At 41.4% G+C, this 27,834-nt stretch overlaps 1 protein-coding gene across 4 annotated transcripts in view; it reads left to right on the top strand.

Annotated features, from left to right (window-relative positions):
* Kair1d (Kainate-type ionotropic glutamate receptor subunit 1D) overlaps positions 1–27,834 on the top strand; it is a 157,083-nt gene that overhangs the window by 45,532 nt on the left and 83,717 nt on the right. For all 4 annotated transcript variants that reach the window (XM_076389483.1, XM_076389486.1, XM_076389485.1 and 1 more), the window contains exon 3: positions 6,864–7,048. In XM_076389483.1, coding sequence (XP_076245598.1) covers positions 6,864–7,048 — 185 coding nt within the window. The remainder of the gene's footprint in view (positions 1–6,863; positions 7,049–27,834) is intronic.

Raw genomic sequence — 27,834 nt, 5'->3', positions numbered from 1 at the left:
ATATAAACTCTCTTTTGAAACTAAAAGTAAGTGAATCTGAGCCACAAAGTTCAAACGGTAATTAATCCTTAGCTTTATAATATACACAGACTTAGCGAAGAGGCCTGAATAATATACCAGACTGGTGGCATTAGAAGCAGGCTTAGGAACTCAAATACTTGTCAAAGAAACGCTGAAACTGTCGTAAGCCGAGTGGGCGTAAGAAAGCAGCAAGTCTCGTCGAGGATATAGCAGTCAGTTGGCGGCAGAGCACGGTATAAAGAAGATTAGAGGACAATTCGGTCCTCATCGCGTAGGGATTAAAATCACTCTCCAGGCTGCTTAGTATCAAGCAGGCTTTGCCGCCACTGTTACCCCTCGCTCTATATCCCGCCATCTTCCCGTACGCGTGAATATCGTCCTGACTGTCAGTTCATTGTGTCGGCGGAATTAGCATAATCCCGTGTATGCTGATAAACGAACGCGTCGCTATAGGTGGATCGGCCCCCGAGCTCAGGAAACGCGTGATCGATTCCAGAGTCGATTCGGGTCGCTGAGAAGGGATAGCGTCGGGGAACGGTAGGTTTTTCAACGTAAATAGGTCTTAGATACGGGAGACGCGGGGAATTGGATGGACTCGAGCACAGTGAACGGCAAAACGAAACAGAATTGAATTTATTCCGGTTACCGTATTTATTCGAGCGTGTGGAAAGATATCGTCTCCGCGGGACACCGCTCAGCCGTTCATGTTTCAGGTGTAATTTATCGAGAACCAACGCTCGATAAGACGCTGATGCTTGAGCGTCTTTCCATTCGTACTGCTTCGTGGTGGAGGCAACAGAGAGTAGAGAGCGAGTTGTGTATGGCTGAGGCAATCGACGGGGCTCCCTAATTTTTCAAGGGGGGAATCTATTCCTAAGCTGTTTCATTCAGGTTTGTTTGGATTTTCGGGCAGAGTGAAAGAGGGTTGTAGGAATTCGGGGATGGTTTGTGCAGTGAAAGTAAATATATCAAAAACATAGAATATAGAAGCTTACGTAGTGGAGACTAGACTGGGAAACAACAGGGACCTCAAAGATAAAGTTTCATAACTCTGATATTTGTAGAGTAAAAAATAAACTGAAACTATAATCCAGTGATAGAATATCTGCAGAACAAAATATAGATATATTAAGATCTACTAGTTCAAATAGAAAATAAAATGCAAAATGTTCAGTGTATCTCTCTTAAAAACTACACTACAATATATATAAAGAATACTCCTCTTGTCTGAAAACTTATATTCAATAGTGATCGTCATACTCCTTATTCCACTATTAAAAAAATTAACGCATTCATCCACCCACGTCAAGTCTACTTAAAAAGTCAAAAATTCCTCACTTTCCATATCTGATAGAATCATCCCCAACTATTGCCCCCCAGTGCGCTTCATCAATGCATCATGATCAGCCGGTAACGTGGCAAACGACTCGTAATTCAATTTTCTCGGTCGGCGTTACACCGCGATTAATTATGCGCCGTACTAAATCTGAAGCGATCTAATCGCCAGTCCGCCGCTGTTAATTGGCATTATTTAATCAGAATTTACTCGTCGGTCGTACATGGCCAGATCGAAACTTCGCAACGATGGAGGACGAGGAGGCTGCCGAGACCAACGACGCTCGTGCGCGGCCGCGCGACGCTACAAAATTATCGCGGTTTTACGTGTAAATTTACATAGACCGCATCGCGCGTACACTTCGCTCGTCGGCGGATGTTGCGGCGATACGAAGCTCCAGCTGCGTCGCGGAACTGCGACCGCGGCCCACCAGCCTCGCCACGGATTTTCGGTGACAGATCCGTGAGCGGGGCGTTCGATAAAACGCGCGATGGAAACGGGCCAGGAAAGTTCGCCGTGTCGCGGGATAAAAGGGGAAACAGAAACAGAAGGTAAACAACGGATGCGACGCCTACTGTTTTCGTGTAAAACCGTCACGGTTGATCGGCTTTTCGACGCCGACGCATAGTGTTCTGGACCAACAACGAGTCGAAACTGAATAGAACACCTTCGCCCGTGTTGCGTTTCGCGGCCATTGAGTTTTTCCACGCCCCGTGATCGGCGGTCGAGATTCGGTAGAGCAGAAGCTATAAACGTCTGAACGCGCTGCGCTTTTCGCCCTGGTTCGTTCTTGTTTGCGGGGGAATCGGGAATTGTGGATGTTAAGGGATGGTGGCTGAATTTGGGGCAGAGGGAAATTGAGATGTTTATGCATGCGATGAATAAGCTTGTTTAAAGTCAGGCTTAAAGGGGACCTCTCGCGATCTTGGAGAGGAACGCGTCGAAATTCGAAGAGTCCTCGTGTTCGTTCGTCTTTTCGCAAAAATCTCGCGGCACCTCTGTTGAGCTGTTCAGCCAGAAACAGGCCGAGAAGTGGGACGGAATCGCGTCGAGCGGAAGGAGCTGGGAGAAGACGTTTACAAACCGTGGCTGTCACGCGGAGAATAAGAATTAAGGGGATATGCACTTAAAAGCAAAGGGGAGGACAGCGAGGCGGGAGAGGGATACCCATAGCGAAGACAAAAATCCAGAGGATAAGGAAGAAAGCTCGGGAGCCAGAGAGCCTAAGTATACAGAGGCAGCGCGCCCTAATCTTGAATAAGAAACGAGTACGGGGAGAAAGAGTGGTCTGGTCTGCGCTGGGAAACAAGAGGAACTGCCGAGTCGACTGGTAGACGTACCGAACCACTCGAATGATTCCGACAGAGAGAAGCCTGTGGAAGATAAAGACATATCGCCTGCCACGAGTAGAACTGTATCTTCGTTTGCTTCTCTGTGGCTCAGTGCTACGAGAAATGATAATTTCGTGGATATATTCTTGGTTTTGGGGGACTTGGTTTTCATTCGTAGTTTTGTATTGAATTATTTAGAGACGATGACGTTGGTTACCTTTGGCTAGAGGTATTTGCACTAGTCAAAGATCGTATATATTGGTTTAGGAGGATTAAGAAATGTGTGCACAGCTGTTATAGTGAATTAGCTATAGTTATACGATTTAGAATCCTTTGGATGAGAAAAATCTTGGCAGGGGGTACAGGCTACTGTGTATATTGGAAGGCTAGGTGAGATCTAGCTTATTTCTTTTCATTTGAGATGGAAACGACGTCTCAAGTATGAAATGGCATCGCGACGAAATTAAAGGGGCACCAAGGGATTCCAAGCAGTCGTGTCATGAACCTCGTTCTAAGAGAAGGTTAAGAGGAATATAAGCAAAATTGGAGTGGCTCAAAGAGACTGGTAGAGTTGGAGTAAATTAACGAGAACTAGTTTAGAAAGTGTATTTTCGAGGGCAAATTAAAAATGACCACTTATTTCATGAAAATTAGTATAGTCATCTAATCGTAGCTAGTCTGTAGAAGCTCTAACGAATATGTAATTGAAACGATACATAAAAGATTCTATATTTTTACAATAATAATGCCATAAAGTTAGCATCAATATATTATTATAATACCAATAATTGAAGAACTTTATAATTTCTCAGATATTCTATACTCTATTCCGACTTTCAAGCCACCCAAACAAAATTAATTCAGCATATATTCATTGCATTTCATGTAACTAAATACTGTTTACAATATATACTTGATTACACATGAACAGCCAAAGTGATTTACCACAAACTCTTCGCGAGTCTTCAAAGCATCAGAAAGTATATCACGTAACACGATGACACAGAGAGAATTAAATTTCAGCATGGAGCAATCCTCTCGCGCGGAAACTGCTTAATGGCCACGTTTTGTACACAAAGTATAAAGGGAAACCGAGGAATTAGACGCAGTTGAACTTCACTCCACCGGAGACAGAAGGATAGGTGTTTCCCGAGCTGCATACAGCTTGCCAACTGGCTTTGATACATTAGCAAGCGATAATCCTATCCGCTTGCAAATCCAGGATGATACCCAGCGGATACAAGCAACATCGCAAGCCGCGAAATACGCGCTCAGCTACCACTACGTGATATCATCCTACTCTCCGCGCATACCTCGTGAAATATCTCAAAATATCGCGTTTGTTTCAGCGACAGACGAGCAATCGTGCAGAGGCGCGAGAGTAGCGCGCGAGAAGGTGGCGGAGGGTAATGTCGAAAATACTGAGGCACATTTTCCTCCCTTTTATCTTTCGAATATTTTCTCCTACGTCCGCGTGCCGCGATGTTATTGGACGAAGAGGAATATTCCAAGAGCAGAGAAAGTTTCTTTAAGACTTTCTTCTTTTCCTACTTCACGGAGGGACGTTGAATTTTTTATTCCAGAAGAGAAAGAGGTGTCCGTGGGAAGATGGAAAGAAAGTCGGTTCTCTGTCTTCGAGCTGCGAAATTCGCGCGATTCGTATGGATTTTCATGAGCGAGAGATAACTTTCACGTAATTCACTGTAATCAGTGAACTCGCTCGTGCGTGTGCTTCTCCATTAATTTCCTTGCACCGTTTTGCCAGCTTTTCTCCTTCCGTCTTTCCTCTCTGCGCAATAATATACACGGCTGGTTGTGCGTACATCCGAGTGCTACTTTTTCCTCTATTTCGCAAGAAAGACTAGATTTCGATTCGTTCCCGCGGACGACTTCGCCCGCCCGAGGCAACCGAATGAAATTGCATCTGGAATTTCAATATAGCGCATATCATACTTCAAACTTAAAACGCCGCGAGCGTTGTCCGGTATTACTTTGCGGTTTCGGCGCTCCGCCTCTATCGGGAGCTGACTTTGCTGCTCGATTATAGAGATTCCAATTGAGGGGATATACGTAAGTACCACTGGGAAAGCCAGGGAACTCTTGGCCGATCCTTTTGTAGCATAAAATCTAACTTCTAGGGGATACTAGGGGAGTTCTCGTGGAATAAATGATCAAAAGCCGACGACCGAATGGAACTTCTATTTGTGACAAGCTGCGCTTGCACGCTTCACCGTGTATTCGCGCGTATTCAAAGTACTGTTTCTGGGCTTTATAGCAAACGCGATGCATCCTTATATTATTTGCGATGGGAGGGGGGTTTTTTAGGGGATTCTACAGGGTGCTTTAAGTACGATATTAAAAAGTGAATATATTTGTATCAAAGATGTACAACTGTAGCAAAGTATTGTTGACTTTTAGTTAGTGCTTTGAATAAAAATTAGTGTGTTCTTTATTTCAGTATAATAGAAGGAATTAAAAGATTATGTATTTTATACTTTACTATACATCGAAGTCCACTAATTTATAACTTCCTTACCATTAATCAAAAGCTAGAATTTCTGACTTTCCATCTATATTTCGCAACAGTTAAAGGAGTTTCCCTCGAACAGAGAACGAATCCAAGCGCAAGATGAATGCGCCGCACATTCTAATAATTAATCAAAACGCGACTGTATTTGAGACCGTGGGAGACTGTTAGACTCTCAGCTGGAGAGTCTCGCGTAATCCTGGAGGATCTAGAAGTCGAGGACCGAGGAAAAATGAATGTCGCTCGGTGGAAATGGGTAGGCTCGTTACAGCCGCCTCGATCACGCGAATAAGGTGATAAACAGCGTCGAGACTTTGACGAGGGTTGCTTTAATGAAATACAAATCTAGTTACGAAATATTATCTGTCCTGGCTAATTACTAGATTCAATAATACGCTATCTCTCGGTCGATACAATGCGACCGCGTTATGAAACACATTAAACGCGTCGCGCATTAACGTGATTACCTTAATATCTTGCTAATTAACGACCCGTATTTCCCATGGGAACAGGGTGTTCTTTCCTGGAAGCTGGAATTGAAATTAGAAAGACGGACATGGAATTGAAATTCTGGCTTTTGCTTCGTCAATAAGCCAATCGATACTTTTCATATATTTTATGAATCTGCTCCATGAATCACGGTTTAATTAAATGTATCGTACGCAGGATAATTATGTGCACAAACTTGTTTTTTAGGCCATTGATTACCATGCTGCTCTTTCATTTTGTATATGTATCCTTTCATTTAGAGTGATATACATATATTAGTAAGAAACAAAAATATTTCATAATTGACTGTCGCATACGTTATTTTCTATTAATTAATATAAATTTAACAACGAAATTTAATATAAACATTTTTCATACTTCTGTTGTCAAAACTGTGAACAAATTCTGTGATTTAAGATTATTGATACATTTCAATGAATTAGTAACCAAAATCGAACATGTTTTATCAAACAGTAAAGATCCCGATGAGGACGTGTTTGTGATACACCATGGTGGTCCTAGAAGTTCTAGAGATAGGAAACAGGATGTAGTGGAAAGTTAGCGTGACGAAAGTTCCATGGGAGTTCGAATGATTAATCGATAATGGCGAACGAGTGACAGTTACGTTGTACATTCGAGAAGTTCGAGCTCTTTGGAACATGATCACGAGATACGTTCGCGTATCTTCTTCATTTCATTACGTAAATTACCATTCGACGCTGAAAAGACTGAGTGAAAAATGATCTATTAAAAACTCCGTGAAAATAAATATTTCGGAATTAATGGATTACTCATTTTCGAACCTTTTACCTTCTTTCTTCCCTATATTTTTCTACCCTCAAGAAAAATATATTGAATAGATATCTCAGTTCAGCTTCACTCAGCTTTCAAGCCGCTCGTCTAAAATAAAATACTCTAATTACAGAAAATGGAATTACAGAATATTTTCCTATATTCGATTCAACTAATGTAATTTATCAAATTCAATCTCCCTGGTTGTGCATTTTTTCCCACCCCCGAGGTTATAAACCTTCCACAAAACGAGGCCACAGTTCGCTCCACGCGAGTATATTTACCACGGTGAAAGCTGTTCATAACAAACGGAAAGAGCAAACAGTCTCGCGAGCTGGTGTACGTAACGCTGTGTGTTTGATTTCAGTGTGCTACTTGCTGCGGGGCGGGGTTGCAGCAGTTTTTGGGCCGCAGAGCGCTCACACCGCCTCCCACGTGCAGAGTATTTGCGACACCATGGAAATTCCGCATCTGGAGACTCGTTGGGACTACAGGCTCAGACGACAGAGCTGCCTCGTCAACCTTTATCCTCACCCTACCACCCTCTCTAAGGTACGTACAAACTTGCAGAATAATGTCTTCATCAAGGCGCCGCCGACTGACGAAAATCGCCCCTCGTGTTCCTCGGTTTCCTTTCCTCGAGCTTGTTCGTTTAATCGTTGAGCGCTTCTGCCGCGAAGAATGGCGGAAAATGGGGGAATTCAGCCGCGTCTACGCGACCGCCTTTTGAAGTTCGTCCAATCTCGAGGTGGCTGCTCTAGGAAAGCGTTTGTGTGTGTGATTTGTGCACTTGCTTCCACACGGAAGAAAGAAAATTTCGAGAACTCGCTGTTTACTGTTGGACAATCGTACTAAGTTCTTGGATGGTATAGGATGTTACGCAATGTAACATCTAAAGAGGGAGAACGTAGCATTGAAGGTTGCGAGGTGTACAAAAAGTGGGGAAGAGAGAAGAGGAAGGCAGGTTATAAATAAAATAGGGGAAATATAAGAGAAGGGTTGAGTATGTAATAAAATAGGGCAAACAGAAGAGAGGGGTGGAGTATGTACAAAAATAGGGGAAACTGAAGAACTAAATTTAAAGTTTAAAAAAGATTTATTAGTAGTCCAGGATGACCACTGGTCAGGCTGACCACTGATTAAGCTTGTCCACTCGCTAAGCTGTCCACTGGCTAGTAAAGTCCAAGCGTCCAGGCGTCGCAGCATCCTGGACCCAGGAGTCCCTCCAGTGGATCCTGAGGAAGGTCCTCACTCACCAGAGGACTCGCGACGAGTGAGACACTCGTGCTCCTACACGGGTATTTATACTCTATCTGGGAAAATAGGGAACCAACCAAAGAAGTTTTCGGGTGGTAGGAATTTCGAGATTAATATAATGAACAATATTTTGTGAAAAATTGATATTTTTTCGTAAAATAATCATCTCGACAATAATTTCTGGACCAAATATTATTAGTAACAATCACATACAGTGTGTACTTGTGAAAATGATTCATATTTGTTATAGTTAGTTAACGAATGTGGAAATTATTAACTTTTCGTACATTATTCTCCGTTCAATTAATCTCAAAATTCAGTAATTAGTTCTCGTTTCTCTGGTCACTCACTCCAGAGTCTCCAGCGGTGGCGGATTATCCTAGCGATCCTCTCAAGGAACTCCCTGGGCTATTCTGGAAGTTCTAGCATACAAATACTGTAATTGAAAATTTATAAATCAAGATGTTTACGCAATACTAAATAACATGAATTCTTATCATCATAAATGCAACTAACAAGACATTTGTATAAACTCTAATACCACAAAGAAAGTATCACGAGCCGAATGAATCAACTCTAGCGTGTCAGTGAACGCATTAATTACTCGAGGTGTATTCAATTCTTAATTAAGGAGTCTCTCTAAAGTTTTAGAGTACACCGTGTAATTCGCGACCGTTCCCAAAGAGGGACAAATAAAACATGCAGCTGGTACGCTGGCAGAATGGAAGAAGAAGAAAGAACGGCCATTGTTGCGAGGAAGGGAAAAAAGCTCGTAGCTTTCTCTCGCGAAACAAGGGGAGCGTAGTTCCTCCGAACGGACTTCTCCTTTTGCTGCAATGCGTGCTGGAAACTATTCCCCATAAGTCGGGACTTATAACAAAAGAACTGGGGAAGTTTCCGAATTTCTCTTAATAAGCGGAAAGTTCCGAGCGTAAAGTGGCTGAAAGCGACGCCGCGGCGGCGCTCTCGAGCTTAACGGGACTTCTGTCTCTCGTCGGCGTTGTCGCAACGAAATCTCGCAGCCCGTCGCCCAATATTTGCTGCTCGCGAACACACGTGCACGCTGGCGTTCCTTTTCTCGTCTGCTGTATTTGCATTTGCTAGTCTACCAACACTTGTTCCCGCGAAAATCCCCTCAGCCTCCTCCGAACTGCGGGACCCATCCGAGACGAGTATCGAAGCATCCCCTGGCTGGCAAAATTGCGAGGGATCGTTAGGGACAGCGAGAACAATTTTATGTGGAAAGTATTTCCCTGCAGGTGGAAATGCTCGACGATGCCGCGTTCCGTGCATTCTTGCGAAAACTGGCGAAATGAATACTTCTGTTTCAATGTGTTGGACGCTTTGGCACAGAGGATATGACGAATGCAGCCTTTTTTAGCCAGCGGTTTTCCTCTGATGAAAGGAGGCAAGAAATGCTGTCTCGATGACCGAAATAAATCGAGCTGGTGAAACGTGGGCTATAGACTGGGAAGCCAAACATAGATATTGGTTTTCTGAGGATATTGAAGTCTGAAATGCGCATAAGTAGAGGATTAATTGAGGTAATCTCCAGTGGGGTGGATAGATATTAGGTACGTCAGATTTTCATTTCATTTTTGGGAAATATCTTGCCAAAGATAATATTTGATACTATTTCTGGTACTGAAGATTGCAGATATCTTTTATCAATGAAAGTTACCAAGGCTACTCACATCCATTTTATTTAACTGAATTTTCAGTTTCATAGTAGAATAGCAATTTTCGTAACAGCAACAGCTGTAGATTCATAGTCTAGTCCAAGCCAAAATCTGAGAGTATCCTTATAAAAAGTTTTGAAATATTGAGAAGAGAAGGCAAACTGAAAGACATTTTTCTCGATATCTTCTCTTGAATATTATTCCGCTCGATTAGGGCTCACCACCGTTCGTCTTCTCCGATCTCCAGGCTGACTCGATTAAAACTTCAAGGGCCAAATCTTCTCGCGAAACTGACCCTGATCGCGCGATAAAAGTTTGACGAGCAATCGATGGGCAAGCACGAACGCATAGATCACAGATGTGTCGAAAGGGAGGCAGAAGAATCTGAAATCGTGTCGTTAATCGCCAGTCCTTCACTCTGAGCACCTTTTTATGAATCGATAGCCTATCAGGAGGTATCGATACCGTGACGGACTCAGCAAAATTGAAAGCTTATGATCGATCGTTCGTTAGTCTGTCGTTTCATCGTCGGAAGGACTATCGAACAGATAGGACGAGAATATTTCTACTGGAAATCAGAGCAGGGAGCTTTGATCGCAGCGCTGTTGCATACTCAATCAAAGTTACTTCAGGTCACAAAAGCGATTCATTGTATCCAGCGAAGATAAAAGTTGGCAACCTTTCGCGACCAGCTATTCCGTGGATATAGCAATAAACGACGATTTCCGGTTCTATGGGCGAACTTTGAAGAACGTCGATCAAAGAGACACGAGTGACGTGCACAAAGAGCGCAGAAATTAACTGCGTCAGAGTAAGAATTTCAATTATAGACTAAAACACACGCGGACAAAATTGAACTCGAGCAACTCGATAGACGTCATCAGTTCTCCACATTACAGCTACGATCGCTGGAATTCCTCAAATGCCAAGCGTCGAAATGCTTTAAGTCGCGACGTCGCCGATATAAGGACATATTGCAACAGATTTGAAATAGCGATTCCACCCGTCAACTTCTTCACCCTTCCAAGTATCGACGCTCAAAAAAGGGCCAGACGAAGCTTCTGGCGGCGGTTTCTTAAAATTCGCGGAGTCAAGCATCGTGCAAACTTTCAACAACTGCGACAAGGGTGCTTCAGTCGACGATATTCTTCAGGATCGATATTCTTCTCCAAGCACAACAAGTGTTCTCGAACTGATCGAGTTCACTTGCAGTTACAGCCCTCCCTTCATTTCATTGCTTATTGTTTTGTAACAACTTTCCTTCACGCGGCGCAGCATTGATTCAGATCAAGTCCTTGTTGCGTTTAAGAGGGTACTCTAGTCTAGAAACTGAAAAAAATTGATTCTTTTATGTCATTTTCCGAAAATATGTGCCCTCGAAAATAGTTGTGCCAGTGGATATTACATACTGAATTCATAAAATTAATGAAACTATAAGCGTTTTTCTGCAAGCACGATATTACGTACTTTAGACGCAATTTTCTCAAAACTACATTTTCCCAAATGGTTGCCATGATATCTCAAGGTCCAGTTCTCCGATTGGCATCATATATGAAGAGAATCCTCAGCTTCTTTGCCTTATCGTTCGACCTAGATCTTCGAAAATCCAAAGTTTTGTACTATTGTTACAATTGTTTAGCATTTTCAGAGCTGACAAGTGATTTGTTTTAAATATTTTTGCACAATTCTAGCTCTGGCTAGAATTTCCCTTCTAAAGACGCTTAAAAAATGGCGGCCTAGACTAGAATACCCCCTGAAATAATGGAAGCTCCACTTCTCGTCAGCTGTCGAGTTGCACGCGTCAGGGCCGAAGGAGAACTCGATACTTAATTCCTTCGTCGGAGAAGCTGTTCCATATTTATGAAAATTCGTACTGGTGGAGGCGTGCCGACAGCCTGGAATCCGTAAAACAGATTTCCTCGTCTACGGGAGCATCCCCCGTGAAGGGAAGGGAAAAAAGAGCGAATCCGGGAGTTTATTTGTGGCCCGTGTTCGCGCGGGGCCAGATTTCTCGCGCTTTGGTTGGCGGGCCGTAAGTTCACCGCGGCGGAGAAGAGAAGTGGCTTGGTAGGATGGCGGTCTTTTCAGCGGCACGAGCGAAGGTGATTCCTTTGACTGAATTTTCTCGGTCGATGTTTTCTTCCGCGCGCCCGCCCGACGTGGCTGTTTGCCACGGAAATACAAAATTCAGTAGGAGGAAGTGGCTTCGTGATTACGCTGGAGAGAAGCGAAGCGTCGATTTCTCTTCGAGTAGCATCGGTCCTGTTCAGCCACCGTGACGGAAATATTCTCCCTCGACGTATTCCAGGATCGAGATGATCGGGGGTTACGCGACGGTCGCTGAAAAACGGAGGAACCAGCTGCGAGCGTTTTCTTTAAAGCTGGCGAACCTGCCTCGCGCCAGCCTGGGCGGAGTTCAATTAGGGAAATTATTTGGGATGCTTTGCGTGAAAGTCGCGCGATGAATTAAGCAAATTGGCGAGGGAAAGTACTGAGTTGACTGGGGATGAAACTGTGACAGTGTACTTCTTTCGCTTTTCGCTGTGGGCTTCGAGGGAAGCATTCTCAGTAGTATAAGTCAATAATTTCGAGGGCTTTCTGTTTCCATGATTCGTGTAAGTTGGTGGAGTAAAGTGGTCGCAGAATATCAGTTTGCATCTCCTTAAGAGATTGAATCTTAATTAATAATTGTTGTAGTCTCATATAGCACAAAGACGTCTTAAAAACGTCTTAAAAGTATCCAGTAGAGTCCTAACAATGTCCAATAGATGTTTCTGAGACGTTCGATGTTGTAACTGAGTTTGTCTTTGGGATGTCTTTAAACACATTCGTAAAACATTTTAAAGACGTTCAGACAAAATATTATACATTTAAGATGTTAAAAGCGTAAGCTTTTAAAACGTCCTTGTAGTGTGCCTTTAAGACGTTTTATGGACGTAAATTTCGCAAGACTATTGAATATTTTTAAGACGTTCAAATCATGTCGTACGTTCAGGTATAAAAATGTACGTGTGATAATGGACGAATATAGGATCAGTCGTGGGTGGTTTCTCAAAAGACTAGAACTCAGAAGAAATTCTGTGAACGTGTCTTATACATTTATAATGATTTCTTTGTGTATAAAAGAGATATTATCGTAACAAGAAAGCAAACAAGTAGCTTCAGGAGGAAGACGAAGTTTTGTTGGATTGTAAGAAGCATTTTTCTCACAGTTTTGTCAGAGGGGGACTGAAAAGTGTAAATAATGCAGTCTGAGAAACCTCAGTTCCACAGTCCCGCAATATTTACAGGAAACAGGCACATAATCTGAAGATGTGACGACAAACAATTGTGTGGAAAACAGAGCCAGTAGTTCCTTTCTGAACCTCCAAAGCTAGGTCTTAGTCACTGCAAATAACTTCTCCTTTTGTTGTACCTTAATGCCAGATAAGAGCCAACGGTGGAACAATCTGCTACAACTTGCCCGTGATTCCTCTGGAAGGAAACATTACAGCGATATCGAGAACTCCAGGAAATATAAAAACAGGGGTGTGTAATGCGAAGCTTCCAGCAGAGGATCAGATTCATTCGAAAATATTACAAATGAAAAATATGCAATCAAGCTCCAAATTGGGAATGGGTTCGATACTACATTTCATATTCATTTTCGGAAACATTTTATCATCGTTTACAAATAGGAAACTTAGACCATGTAAATATCAGTTTCAATAACGTTCAAATAATTTCCAGTTTTATAAAACGCACAACATATTGCAAGACTTTAACGATATAGAAAGGGATTTTAATATATCTATATTTACATGGTTCTGTGAACGCTGAAAATTTTTAGAAATGTAGAGTTGTATCTGTTGAAGTGAAGAGTTCGTATGATTGCACTGTTCGAGGATTACGAAGTTTTCAGGCGAAGTGTTCAGCATGCGAATCGCGTCAAATAGCGAACTTAAAATATCGATATTTTCAAAATGTGAAAGCTCCAATTATTCAAAGGGTCAGTTACCAGCAGTAACCGAGTTCAATAGAGTCTTCACCCTTGCAGCTGAACTGGGACCATCAGTTTCCTAGATTAACCTCTCAGCGACAGGCTTTCATTTTTTCATACATCTCCATCAAATGCATACACCACACAAAATAGCTTTCCCTGAAAAACATTCTATAAATAATTCTTCCATTCCTGCAAAATCCCATTCACTTTAAAAACCACAAGCTTTCTAATAACCACAATTTCCATCCCCACCCCAATTGCGCTTTCACGAGTGAAAACCCTCCCTCTTCGAGGTATTAACAATCTTGCAAGTCCTTTTTGTACACAGAGCCACCCTGTGAAAGTCTCTCTTCCAGAATAATGTTGCAACCCCCATAGCCTAACCTCTGAACTCTCTCACAAAGTCATTTGCACACCCCATTTCCTAACGCTGATACGATGTCGAAGCCCTGATCCATGCATCGTCGTTATTAGTACATCGTCCATCCAGTCGAGCACACAGCGCCAAGGACCAGTCCTCGTCTTAAATTCTCCGCGAGACTTGTTTGCCGCGGGCAAAGCTATTTGCGTTTCGGACATGCGGGTTATTAGACTCCCAGTTTGCCGACGGCGTAATACCTTCTACGAACCCTGTCCGCAGATAGCAATCAGTTTTGCAGGCTCGATCGGTGGCCTGGCCTTCTTACAAAAGATCCTCGATCAGGAAAATTCCCTTGGATGGCGGCCCGTGATACGCCTCTATCGTCCAGTATTACACGCTCGCGTACACAGTGTTTACAGACGATAGCCGCCCACGTTACGTAATGGCGATTCATGCACATCCAGCCAGGAATGGTACACTAACGAACCGTTTTAAATTCTCTGCCGAAATTTCATCTCCGCGGGAATTTCACGAGATAGCCTGGACCGCTTTTGACCCGTTCACTGGTGAAATTTTGCATGGCCGACCGCGCGTGTTTGGGATTATGGAAAACGTGGCGGCGAGGTGGCTCAGCTTAACCTGATCTCCCCGCTAGATTAGAATAATTTTTTGCTGCTTTGTTTAGACGTGTCCTCAAGCTGGTTTGCTTATTTCGCGCGTTGAATTATGTATCTGGATGTTCTGAATCCACCCGTTTTTATCTTGGTGGTGCTATAGTGTTAATATTATGGAAAAAGTTGGGTTAGAAGAATTTTACTTCGGTTTATTAGTTTGTGTGAAGTGTTTGAGGATTTTTGGGGAGATATTGATTCTATTTTTTGATCTTCTGTTTTCTCAATGGAGTGCAAAGTAAATAAAATAATATGAAGTACTAGTCTACATATTAATAACTAAATACTATTCACAGGAAATGTACATTTTATTAGGAGTAAAATAGGTGATACTAAAGTACTGTTCCTTTTTAGAAGACTACTGTATAAGGTTGACAAATGTCGCCGAGAGTAACATTTAATATCAGTTTCTATAAATAAAAAAGTGTATTTCATGCATTTCCACTAACCTGAAAGCGTACAAATACTTGCCCCTGTAATTCTCACCCTATTATTTTCCACTGCCTGTAGAAATTCACGCCACCCTGTCAAACATAAAAAGCGAAGTGAGTATAAATTCTGTGACCCCGCTATGCCAGGTAAGGATTACAAAGAAAGCTACAGTTTACAGAACCACGCGAGACTTACATTACAAAACCTCGAAAGGAGCTTAGACTCAACTAGAACGCACAGGGCCGTAAGACGCACAGTGTATTAAACTCCAAGCAAGCGAGTCCTATCAATTCCCTCGGCGGCTAGCGAAAGAGTGACGCCGAAAGATTAGCTCAGCGGAGCGTGAGCAGAAAATCTCCTTACACCTCGACAGTAGCAGTAATCTGATTGTCGCGGTGCTGACAACGAGGGACCGCTGCGTAGACCGAGCGATATATCCCTGCCGCTCTAATGAACCGCGAGGCCCTGGAATTGCCAGTGCCTCGTGCCAATGATTTAACGATCCTCCTTTTGACCGATAATGGGCCATCTCCTCGCCCGCCTGAACGGCCTCGGTGGCTCGCGATCGCTCGAATCAGTCGGTACGTTGGCGTTAAAATTCAATTTTCCACCGTTTCGTAGTCGAGCCTTTGCTCGTTACGCCTTCCCCGACGAGCACGTTCGGGCTACCCCAGGCATCCACCAGAACATACAGACAGTGGATAATGTACAGACGTACACAGGCGAGTGTGATACGCTGGTCCACCGATAAGTACTATCAGGTCGATCCAGTTACTCTTACAGGAGTGGCTGAAGGAGAGCGTGAGGGAAGAGGTGAAGGAGGGATTGCTCGAGCGCCTCGACAGAGTGCAAGGGCGTCTTCCACTTTCCTTTCTCCCTACCCTCTCTTTTCTTCCTCTGCTCGCTCCTTCATCCAACACGATACACGCTGGCGGTCAGCCACTCTCCTCTCGTTTATTTCCGAAAGTAGTTACTAATCAACGCCATTCAAGGAACGCGCCGCCGAGCACGAAACACGTAGCCGAGGCTCGATTGGAAGTCGATTGCCCCGACTACCCTTTGGGAATGTTTGTTAGAGCCGGTTATTTGCCCTTGCTCGTTCGCCCATCGGCCATTCCGCGTCTCTTCCAATGGTGGATTCGTTCGGCTCGGACGAAATAATTGTTGCTCGCGCGTCCGCCAGCTTCCCTCGCTGCGACTCCGCGAGATGGTAGTCGCCCTTGTCGATACATCCCCCGAGGCTGTGCTTAATTTGTTACTATGGATGCCAATTGGTAAAAACTTTTTCGACATCGTCGTAATTGAACCGCGAGAGGTACTGTTCTGGTTAAGATTGAATTGGATTTGTTTATGTGGAGTTGGTTTTTTGGATCACAGTTTACTCGATAGTTTGCGATGCAGAGACTGGCATTTATTTCAATTATAAGTTAACGAAGGTAGCTTGACTGTAGCAGTTTTGATGCAGCTTAATATTTCTAATATTTTGCGATATTCTTCTACAAGGGATAAAGTTATTAATTCAATTTTGATACTGAATATTCCACTCGCCAGCATGTTGACAACTAATAAAGTGACTTCAACCACTGGACTGGTGTAAACACTCCAACTTTCCTGTTTCATTTTCCGTGTGGATGAATCATCTGCGTTGATCAAAGCGAGAACTCTAAATTCGCCTTTACGCGTGAGGTGTTAAGCGTATTCTTTATTAATAAACCGCAAATGCTTCCAGGCTGAGTGGTTTATAGTATATGCACCGTTGATTTTCATAAAGCCTGGCTATGAGTAAGCACATCTTTGCAAATAGGATTATTTCAAAATAAGACAAGAAGCGATTTGGCTTCGGGTAGGTAATCGTATTTAGCGGAGAACCATGAGGCGTAAAAAACGGATAAAGGAAGGATGCTTTCACACCTATGGAAGATTGAGGTGGCGTAAATTTCTGAGATATTCACTCTGTATATTCTGTTTCTAAAGGCTACAGCTTTCCCCCGTTGCTATCCATCAAACCCTTGACATTTTCAAGGAAGAAAGCACTTTAAGCTACAAGTGGTAACTTGGATCATTACAAAATATAGAAATGTTAGGATCTACATTTATTTAGATTTCTTTATTAATAACATTAATTTCCCGAGAGGAAGTTGGCTCGTTGACAGAAACATTGCACATTTCTCAGTTTCCTTTGAATTTTTATTTTTATCGTCAAAATTTGACATATTTAACTTCAACAACTATTATATATTATAATAGAGGTTTAGATAAATATCTCACAATTTTGTCAGTCTTTTTGAAAAATTAAAGTAGGAAAAATATTAGACTTGAACATTAATGACTCACATTCTCAGAAATAATTATTAAAAAAAGCAGAAGTTTGTAGTAAATATTTTCAGAAGGGGCTGAAGTATTAAGGGTGAAGTATTCCGATTACAAATTTATTCAGACCACTTAATGATTTAAGGAGCTCCAATTACCGAAACCAGGAGGAGTTCCAAGCCACAGTGGAATAGGAATCTTAATAGTCAGACGTAAACACGTATCGCCAGGAAACGTTAGGAACTGATTAATACGACACAGAAATCTTGTGTCGTACCTCACTGTATACAACAAATCCCTTTATAAATCTGTCGGGGTTGGCTGAATTTTATTATCGCCAAGGTCGTGAACGCACACCAACAAGAAGCATAAGCACTCTGCATCGTATGATGCAGCGACCAACATCATAAAACGATTTTACTTCCTCCGAAGTGGATAATTTTATTGTAACACAGTTCATTTTAATCTCGTTGGGATCGTATTCATAAATCATAAAAAATGACTTAATAAATATGAAATATCCTCGCAATTACGACTCTGTTCTTTTGCCGGAAATTTCGTCGCAAATATTTATTCGCCATCAAATTTAAACAAGGCAAATTAATTCACACGATAATTAAAACAGTAGATCAACTATTAATTACACAATACATACAAGGGTCCAATAAAATATTAATCCTAGCTAAAAATTACTTTAAAAGAATGCGTGACAACTCAAACAAAAGTTAAACCCCATAAACAGTTCGTTTAAATTATTTTTCTGGCAGCAACGGAGGAATCCAAACTACATAATTTATTTACTAAATTCCCCGCTATACAGCTCCGCACAAATCCACACCACAAACTCGTTTTTTCACAAACAGCGAAGTTTATGATTCCCCTTGAAGAGCTTCTGCTCGCACAGCTGCTAGGGAAATGCATTATTTACGATCGCGTCGGATGGAGGAGGAATCGTGTTAGGAACAGAATTAAAAGCGAACCGTCTCCCCCTCGATTCCTCCAGCCTCTCGCTGGTGAATGCGTTTCGAAAACTTAGCGAGCAGCGTCATCGGGAAATCGTCGAATCACAGCGGCGCGGGGCGGTGGGAAGCGCGAGAAATGCATCGACGAGGACACGGAGTGCATTTTTCCTGGGGGCATTAGGGGATTCCGAACGAAAGGGACATTACTCGTAGGGCATTGTTTCAGAATACGACTTTTGCATCTGACGGCAGTAAAGGATTTGATTTACGCCGAATAACTCCCGAACCGTCCGCGTTTAGCCTCTGGCTGCACTTTTCCAATAAATTTAAATTAATGCGATAAACTCGGCGAGAGGTGAAGCGTGCGAACGTGGATTCCTTTTTCTTGAAAAATAAATCGCCCGCGTAACGCGATATAAATTTACGCTCCTTTTGTGCTCGTTCTGGACACTGAAATAGAAGAAATTAAGGGTAGTTTTTATAGTTGAGTCGGGACAGATTGTAGACGAGCCTCCATTTTTTCTTTCGTTTAGAGAAGAGCTTCAGAACTTCAGAACTTTAAGAGATCTTCAGTTCTTTTTTCGGGGTGGAAGGAATGTTATTGCGAAGTACTTTGAAAGGGAGCGAGTTTATCGAAAGTGACTAGCAGGGACGTCGCTGCGATAGTTTCGAGGAGGAACCTGGGAAATGATAATCGACAACTACTGGCGACGATAACTTGTTCTTTCCTGAATCGTCTGGAAACTCTGGCACGTGTGCTCGTAGAGGAAGAGATGATAAGGGCCTTGAACTTTCGACGGCGCTCTGTTTAACAACTTCAACCGGTGCGCGCCAACTTTGTTTGCTCGGGAAACTTTGATTTAAGCGCACAATAGCCGACGAATTTCGCTTGGAGCGCGGTAAAACGCAGAGGAGAGACTTAATTTCGTAATTACCTTCTCGGGGAAAGAGTTTTCAATCGATTATAGGAACTCGTGGCACTGGCTGAGGATACTACTCTGATTGGTCGAGATATTGCTTTTGGGTGGAATCTAGCTTTCTGTGGAAGTCTGCTGGATATCTTGATTATGCTGAGCGGCAGGAAATAGGTTTAGGCGTTGAAAGGGTATCTGGGTTTCATTAAAAATGAGGAAGAGAGTGTTGAATTAATGCGGTACGAAAACCACATACTCTTTCAGGAACTCTTGGCCTGTGTTTGACAGGCACTTTCTACTTTCGACATTTCCACATTTTATTTTTATGTTCTTAAGAGTAATTTAAATTACTTTTACTAGCTGATATAAATAAGAAAAATATGTCTTTCGACTGAGAAATTTCATTCAAAAATACATAATAAGATCATTGTGATCTTTGTTCACAAGGTTTTGTCTTTTTAACGTAGTCACATTGGAATTTTAAACTCACGTAATCTACATGAAACAGAAGAGAAAGGGAGAACAAAACTGCACGCAGGGTTCAATATTGCAGCACGCAGATATGTAATGCATTGGAATTTCCGTACCATGACGTTTCATCTTGCGTTACAGATCTACACGTACGTGCCAGAGAAATATACGTCATTCTCATTAAAATTCAAAGACCGTGAAACAAGCACAGAACGAAGTATCGAAAGTCTTCGAATAAGTCGAAGAAACGTGCCCCGCAAACGTGCGTGAAACTTAGCTTCCATAGGTAAAACTTTATTTCTTTTAGAACGCATTCTATGCATAAATAAACGCTACCTCTAAATCGTTAGTCATTTATCTCGGAGTCTCCCAGGTGTACAACTTGTTGCAATTCAAAAATATCGATACTGCGTTGAGTGCACGAGAGGATATAAACGTTTCATATCCTAGGAATTCTGCATATGTGGAAATTTGTCTCAGTTATGCATTCATATTCTAAAATGAACTTCTTAATTTACTAATAATTTACTAATCAACAAAGTATTAAAAAAGAAAATTCAAAATAAAAATTCTGAGTCGTATAAGTCCCACAGAAGCTCTGATACTTGATATTTCTCCTCATAAAATTGAAGTAGTTATCTAAAATTAAACTTATCATGAAATTATTAACATTGTCAATTAGTCTGCTTAAGGTAGATTAAGCCAGACGCTTCGATCATTCCACGAATCGTTGCTCAAGGTCCCAGGAAACCCAACGCACGTTCTCAGAGATGTCAGAAAAGCCACTAAATTCCTCTGCATTCATCGAGGCAAATTAGCCACCTAAACAACTAATCTCGTGAGCACTTGAGTCAGGCTAAACGCGTCGTTTCCGTGTATGCTAGAATTGTCCCGGGACACGACAGTCGAGACGAATTCGAGACTACCGGTTGCCAGTGTTACGTGCTGAATGAAAGGTGGGTAGTGGGGATGGGAACGTGCGTCGCCCGACGAATAATGTAATACACTCGACGAGGCGAAGCAGCGTCGTCTCCGTCGACGTCGTCGCCGTCGCAGAAAGTGGATGTATCTTAATGCGAAGTTAGCGCGACAGCAAATGGTCTCCAAATTCATCGTCTTCCGTTCATTACCCTGTCGTCTACAGTTCTGCCTCGTAAATTGCATTCTACATGAAAATTCTTCTTTACTAATTTCATTCTGGTTCCCTTGAGCTATTACCCAAATTGAGTATACTTAATTAGTAGTGGATAGGTTACTCTATTTTCATTGAGTTAAACACATATTGAAGTTTAGATATATAGTGTCTTCGGTTAGTATTTTATTAATGTTCTGAAGGAAACAAAATTAATGTCATTATCTTTCATAATGAGTCCGATACTAGAGGCAGACAATATTATGTCCAATTTATTTTTTATTTTTAGAAGCAGGAGTTATGGAGTATTTTTACAATTTCACTTTAAAAGAATAAAATAATAGATGTAGACTTGTGAATTTTTTAACCCTTATTTTTAAATGAAAATATTCTTTTAATACCCTTTTTTCTGTTTGAAAATAATAAATTCCATACTCTAGACTTCAATTAAGGTCTCGATTCAATTTTCTTCAAAATATGATATAGATTTTTTTGTCATACAACCACAGATATTGATTACTATAATTTTCATAATAATGGATTCTTTCCAACACCCTAAAATTTTCACATCGAAAATGACCATTAACTAAACTAATAGTACTAATCACTCAAAGGCACCAGAAAAGCATTTAACCCCGCACTATTACCAATTTGAAAGGGAAGCAAGGGCGCGTTTAACTTTCAACAATTTCGTTTGCATAAGGGATGCATTTTCCCAGTTTCCGCTCGAGCAAGCTCTGTTCTAAACCAACCATAGTGGCGGATTCATGGCTCTTGCTGGGAGTTACTTTGTCGAATTTTCCAGCAGCGTATGTGACGCTAGTCGGCGCTGAAGGCACAACGATAAACCGCGTGCGTTGAAAAATTATGGGACAAATAGAAGGGTCGCGAGCACGAGCAGGTGCGTGCAGACACGTAGAATCGTACAAGCTGCCAGCAAGCGAGCGTTTCCTTTTTTCTGCCCCCTCGTCACGAGCACGCTGCCAAGGGGTTCGTTAGCAGCGAGACACGACGATGCGCCGCGCACTGTTACGTGCGTTTTATGCATGAGCGTAAGAGCATAATGCAACTGGAGGTTAGTCGGGTCCGTTTTGAAAAGAACACCAGAGCGACGAGGACCCAAGGAATCGTCGGGCTTTTAACCGAGTTCTTGAGCCATTCGGGACGAAAAATCGATAGCGTTTGTCTTCAGAGCTCTCTTTTGTCTCGATTCTAGCGCTGCGAAGCGTTCGCGAGGCGTCGGAGCTCTCGAATCGCTTATGCTTGAATCTTTTCAAAACCATGCCCCTGTTCGCTCTCATTCTTCTTTGACATCTTTAATTAGTCCCCCCCTCACAGAAAGGTGTATTGCACCAGCGTGGGACTTCGTTTAAAATTGTTTCGCCAGCGACGAGGTAAAAAGGTAGAAATTCCGCGTCTAGGAGGCGCTCGTACGCGCCACAAACGACCTCGCAGGAGGAAAAAATAAATTCCACTCCGCTCGAAAATTGTAATCACTGGCGAAACTTGAATTTGAAAGAAGTTGCTTAATTCGTTGGAGAGAGACTCTTGGCCGACTTTTTAACAAATTTGAGACTGTGTGTTTTGGGACAAAACGTGCTTTAGAGAGCTGAGAAAACGCAAAGAGTGGGGAAGTGTACAAAAGCTCTTGTGTAATGTGAAATCTTTTAGAATTCTTTTTAACGAGGTGACACACTTCACTGTCGAACATTTAACTGCGGTCTGTGGTGGCTTTAAGCTGTGTCCACAAGTGGAGACTAGAAACTAGAAATCCTGACCAACAATCGATCACGTTCCATAACTTTGATTCTCTATGACAACTCACGCGAAAGCTAGTGCAGCCATAAAGTATAATTTGTCTCGTCTATATTATACCCTGTTTCGTATTTCTATCTAAGAGTATGGCTGTGTAATAGAGTCTGCCTCTACGAGAGTGCTTCCCCTGCCAAATCGAATAAATTCCTATCGATTGGTCAATTTTCTTCTCGTTTACTCAACATCATTGGACGATATTCAAGAACTCGGGAGAATGCAACACCCATTGAGCTCGGTGGGAAACACCACATAAATGGAAATCCGAAAACTCGGGCCGAGTGAAATGTGACGTTTCGCGAGTTGCTGCTTTTCACCGCGCGCCGCGCGAAAACAAAGGATTATCGTTAACCACGTAGAATACTCTTACCACCTTTCCATCTTTATTTTCCTAGAAGGTGTTCCATGCATTGTTCTTCCGTTTCAATACATCTGTGTCCCTGTGCTGAGCGAGCATTGTACTTTTTTAGAAATTTGGAACTCTCTCATATTGCTTGACATGTATTCTTTACTCATCTTTGCGACTACATTAGAGGTTTCTTAATATTTTTGCGAGAGGAGTTGACAGCAGGATCATGCGATAAATGAATTATACAAATACAGAAAGGTTGTTCTGTGACTTGAGGAAATCATTTTAGAATTGCATTCAGCACATGAAAACGAATAAAATTGTCCATATAAATATATCTATGTTCAATAAACAGAGTGTATGTTTATAGGAACTTTTTTATTATTTTTGTGTGCTGAATCCACTTCTAAAGAAAATACCACATGTTACGGGGTACTCTTGAGTAAAAATATTTGCACATGTACTTTTAACGTAATGCAATTTCATGTAGTTTACTTTTCGAGACCTTTTTCCTTAACATCCTGCAGAACTCTCCAAGTTATTACACAAATTAGTAAGAGCGATTCCTCCAGTCCCAACATGCATTTCATAAAAATGCTTCAGACATTTTCATCTCGCGCCATCGCGAGCTCGTCCCAGAAATTACAGGAAAAAATCACGCAGAGTTCCGCGGTCGAGGAAGATCGACAGTATTTTCATAATGAAAAGTCGCGTTAGGTCACGGTGGGAGACAAAAGCATATGCATTTCCGCAAGAACTGTTGCTATATGTAACGGACTGCATTTGATTCTCAGGAGAAGTTAAAACCTACGATACAATGTTTAATTCTTAAAAAATGTTCTGGAACCCAGAGCACGTAGAGAATGTAGAGTAAATATTTGAGAGACACGAATGTAAAAAGGAGGTCAATGGTAACGTATGAGATTTACTGAATTCACGAAGGAGTAAATTCCAAATTTTGCCTGGCATATCTGACCTTACTCGTTGAACTTAGTGGATTTTTTGCGGAGATGGTCTTTCATAAGAGAGCCAAAATGGCCATGAATTTTATATCACTGAAACGACCCACATAAAAGATCGAATAATCTGTCTAATTTTTTCTAATAAAAAATCCAATTGATCTTGGACTATGCACTTTTCTCAGAATCTTAAAATACATATTTTCTATAGATTTGATTTGAAAAAGAATTCATGATTTGGAAGAGCACGATGCTAAATTATAAACGTGCTTGAGACGGAAACGTTATAGCGATAATAAATGTTGCTCTTTCCTCGCGACGACCCTGGACTTGAATTTCACTGATACTGTGATAAAGATACTCGCAGCGGTAGTGAAATATTTCCACGCGATTTGCATCGTCCGCGTGGTCCATGGGACTCTTACACGCCCACGAGCCACGCAGAGAATACGTAATGTCCGAGCGGCTCCGTATTTCGGTCGTTTATTTCACAAATTACCCGCCGATCGTATCGCAGAACTCGAGAACAGGGAACTCCTGCATTTCAAGTCGATACGTGAGATTCGTTGTATCAAATGTAGAGATGCATGTTAAGCGCTGCATCGTCCCTCTTAATTTAACGCTGACGAAAATCTGCATACGATGATATCAATATTAAGGCATGTAATTTTTAAAATTAACGTGAATTTGTAAATTGAAACATTTTAGTGAAATAAGACTAGCGAGAAAGTAACATGTTATCCTATAGGTAATAGATTTATTTTATTTTACGAATATTAATTGAACATTGAAATCTTTATTAAAATAGATCTTGTTAATGATCGATATGCTTCATTGTGAAGGTAATAAATCTATTGTATGTATTTTAATAGAGACGTATGAATTTTCATTACAAAAGCTTACTTTATGAAGTTCGTCGTTTTGCTATTTGACAGGCTGTTATTACATAGAAGCTCTTTTCTCACGCAAGTTTTATCAGTTTATGCAAGAGGCGAGTTAATTGTCGGTTGCATAAATCAACTTCGTCATCGTACAGCAAATCTTTGGGTTCCGAATATTTCACCGTGTAATTTGAATAATCCTTCCGCCACGCAATCTCGGTAATCCTTGTAACACCCATTCTCATTCCGTTTCTATATTTCCTCTTGGGCCATTCTTTCGAGAATATTCCGCCCACAGCCAGCCCTCTTCCTCTTGAGCAGTCGCGACCATTTCGTTTAATTCCGCTCGTAAATTATCGCCGGAAGTGCGATCTCAGTTTAAGGGACTATCGAATTTGAAAATTGAGACGGTGTTTGGGCACGGATCGTTGCCATGCTAACCGCTAATCTTCCAGAGCTTGGCACAGTTACAATCGTGCTAAAATACATGGTTAGCCGTAACAGTGGAAACCGTTTTAAGGTGAAATAAATCCGCTGAAAGGCGACTCGCTGTGGGAAGAGGTATTACTCAATTAAAGGGTATAACGTGATATTGTATCGACTTATAAATCAAGTAGAATTTCTGCAGCTCCTATTATTCTCCTGGATAGTTTGCTCCTCTAAGAGACTATAAAAGTTGGAGACAAAAAGTGGCTGTGGAAATATTCTCAGCATACGAATCGGTTCATTTGTTCTTATCAAGGTTTTGAGTCTATTAAACTTCATTTACTTCAAGTTCAACAACAGCCATAGAAACTTAAGATCCAGTCTCTGAACATTCGATTACCTTCCGACATACCATTTTCCAGCCCCAAACAGTTAGGATAAAATAAGACATTTGCTCCCCAGTTATCTCCTGTTGGAATTGGTGACACAAAGAGTTTATTAACATGGGTAAACATATATTTGATTATACATTGGAGAATGAACTTTACACTGTAGGTACCAACCTACACTTCCACTAAAGGAATTCAACGAAACTGTTCCTACAAGCCACAAAAATGAATCTAGATTTTATTAGAAGATCGAGGCTCTTCTGATAAACCTTCCCAAAGCAATTTAATCCCATTTCCGAAATGACACACAGTTCATAGTACTGAAGGGACCTCTGACCAGGCTCGTAGATGCAGTGCAACCAGCAGAGCATCGGAACTGTGCAAGCTACCATTAATTAACTTAGAATAATTTCGCGAGTCCATGATGTAATGCAATGCAACCAGGTAGTGGTTAAAGGACAAGAGGTGTGAATTGACTGTCGGAATTAGTATCGATGTGCCAGGCTGTCAGAGTGGAAATGTTACACCACGAAAGTGGGCAACGCACAAGCGTGACTCCTGTGATTCACGCTTCGCGAGCATACCGCTGGCACAGGTACCTACACGAAACGGTGCTTTCAGAACTGCGGTTAGAAATGCTTTGCATAATTGTTGCTGCCATCGGATTTACAGCATTCGGTGCTGTCTGGAAGTAAGTTCGCGACTTGGCAGCAGTTAAAAGCTGACGAAATGCAAGAAATTTATTTCTAGGGTTAGTTTACCTTAGGTATCAGTAAAGTAAAATTTCCTGTGTTTGAATAGTCATGAAAGTAGCACGAAATTTTATATGGAAGATTGGTTACTAACTTTTATACAGAATTGCATTGAATAAATTTCATTGATTATTAAATATGGATACGGTTAGGCACAAATCGCGATGTTCCTCGATTTATTTCCATTTTTGATATTCTTGTTCTTTCTCTTTTCTTAAAATGAGATTCGCAACACGTTACGAACACTATGTTATACTTACATTTGCATACGAAGGGTGCACAGTCGCGTTTGTCATTTCGTATCTCTACTGTGCACGATTTCCATGTTGTACTCGGCGTTAATCTAAAAAGAAAAAGAACTGTTCGGTACGGAACACTTTTACCTGTTCACTTGATAGCGTTGCGTGAAAATTCCATGCACTACCAGGATGCTGGTTGATGGAGTTCGTTGTTCGCGCTTGTAGACTTCCTGGAATCTTGAGGGTGGCTATCGAAAAAGCGTTGCCAAGAGAGCTGTTGCTTCGATGAATCGATAATCAAGGTGGGTAGATGAGTCTGAGGGAAAGGGATAAGATAGTAAAAAAGAGGCAAAACAATGTTGCATGAGGTGACAGAGTATATTAAGATCTTCAAATATTTTTTAAGTTAAAAAAGGAAAACTGTCTTTTGATAAAAATTTGATTCCATTTTCTGGTTTAAATTTATCTTTATTTAAATTTACTCTGTTCAATTTTGCTATTTAGTATCTAGATGTAATTTCCATCTATGGTACACTATCTATGTGGCTAGCGTAACTATTAATAGATGCTGCCAATGATATCAGTTCATAACTAATTCAATGAACGTTAGTTAGAAATATTACTCTAATATAAGCGGCATTGCATTAATTCGCTCTCCAGTTATTCGCCTCGAATCGATGATAATTCGAACTAACACAATTTTGTCCATTGTACAGGTAAATTTATGATCTATCCCATTTGTACTACACTAATTGACGCGTGTTTTTTACAATAACGCGAAATAGTCGGAATTCTGTTCGTTCAGCAGTGTTACAAGTACCTGCACTAGTAATATCTCTGTATTAATTCACTCCATAATTATCAGCTACCGCACTGCATATATTAACTATTTCATCCATAACGTGTGCCAATTATTTGCATATATTTCGGTCATAGGTTTGATTGATTCGCCTAAAATTACCACCTTTAGTTAGTTAAATTCAATATCCGATTGAAGGACCTAAATTTGTGAAATTCATGCCAAAAGCATTATAAATCTTATCGCTAAAAAGTGTTATAGAAATTATTCAGAAGTTAGTATAAAAATTGTATATAATCGACGCCCCTCAGTCACAGAGATTCGTCGATTAGTAATTACTAGACCCAATGCCTCAGGTCAATTACTCTATGACCTGATGTCATAGGTTAGCAACGAAGTCTAATCGCCTACAACATTTTCTATCTAATGAATCAGAAGACAGTCGACACGAGTGATACTATGACGCATGATATCGTCACGATTGTATATCTATTTTAGTTGTTTTTAATTCGAAGAACAAAGGAAAACATATGACAGAGTAGAAGCTGGTCAAGGGACAGG

The sequence above is a fragment of the Calliopsis andreniformis genome, chromosome 12, assembly GCF_051401765.1.
Source record: "Calliopsis andreniformis isolate RMS-2024a chromosome 12, iyCalAndr_principal, whole genome shotgun sequence".
NCBI lineage: Eukaryota > Metazoa > Arthropoda > Insecta > Hymenoptera > Andrenidae > Calliopsis > Calliopsis andreniformis.
This window is presented reverse-complemented; position numbering and strand designations above follow the sequence as displayed.